The following is a 1054-nucleotide window of genomic DNA, read 5'->3' as shown; positions in this document are numbered from 1 at the left end:
ATTGATCAGTGAACCCAGTTCAAAATAGCCTTAAAAATACCAACTCTTTTTAAAATAACTATAAACATACAATTATACAGTATTTAAAGCAACAGTACCTTCCAAAAGGAATGAGTAAAGCATAAGCATAGAAATCGTGCAATGTACACTTCAGCATTACTGCTCAATGATTATCTTACTTACACTCTGGAACCAAAGGGGACAGAGAAGGCATGAAGATTTCTGAGCTGCATTACAATTACCACAAAACTTGAACTGCTTTGGTCATATCTGTTAAGATAAGAAGACAATGTGAGGCAGTTTTGCCACAAGCTTCCCTAAATATGAATAGATGTTTCCCATTTGCTTATTACTTACCTAAGTCCTATTTGCACCTGGGCAGCCTCTAGAATCGTCGTGTCATCTTCACTATATACAGCATCTTCAGTTTCATTTGGTCTAGATCAGATAAGTAAATAATTGGATACAAGGGTAAGAAAATCATAGTTAACTTTCAATTATCATAGAAGAATACAGAAAAAACCCATAAGCCTCCCAAAAGACGGATTTAATTGAATCGCTTATCTGTAGCACAACTAAGAATTTCAGTGTTTGTACTGTAATGGCACAGGTTTTAAGACCAGCCACTTCAGTGTCTGACTTAGGAAAGGCCTCAGGCCAGCTGTTTAAAGTGGTCAGACTAATAGGTATGAGTGCAATAATGGTGACCAGCTATGCACTGTAGATGGATTCAGGGATATAGAGAACTAATGTCCTGGGAACTAAAGAGATGAAAGAACATTTGGCCACACATGGTATCAGGAGCTTATTTCAAGTCCAGTCTATCTGGGGGGTTGGGGCGCTGTCCAGTGAGGAGGATTCTATGCAAAAAATTAGAACAAAACCTTTCCTGAAGAACCTGTATTCACAAGTACTAGGAGCACTAGCTCTCCAGCCCTGAGGCTGAATACTACCCTGGCATTAAAAAGAAACACACACACACACACACACACACACACACACACACACACACACACACACACACACACACACACACACACACACACACACACAC

General features: G+C 39.5%; 1 protein-coding gene across 1 annotated transcript in view; it reads right to left on the bottom strand.

The window, feature by feature from the left end:
* Positions 1-1054, bottom strand: part of WWC2 (WW and C2 domain containing 2) — a 162969-nt gene that overhangs the window by 28093 nt on the left and 133822 nt on the right. Inside the window, exons 13-14 of the mRNA XM_024194493.1 lie at positions 358-438; positions 184-270 (exon numbers count right to left, since the gene is read on the bottom strand). Coding sequence (XP_024050261.1) covers positions 184-270; positions 358-438 — 168 coding nt within the window. The remainder of the gene's footprint in view (positions 1-183; positions 271-357; positions 439-1054) is intronic.

Source organism: Terrapene carolina, unplaced genomic scaffold (assembly GCF_002925995.2).
Source record: "Terrapene carolina triunguis isolate 2854851 unplaced genomic scaffold, T_m_triunguis-2.0 Scaffold66, whole genome shotgun sequence".
NCBI lineage: Eukaryota > Metazoa > Chordata > Testudines > Emydidae > Terrapene > Terrapene triunguis.
The sequence above is the reverse complement of the archived record's forward strand: the minus strand, read 5'-3'. Positions and strand labels throughout refer to the sequence as shown.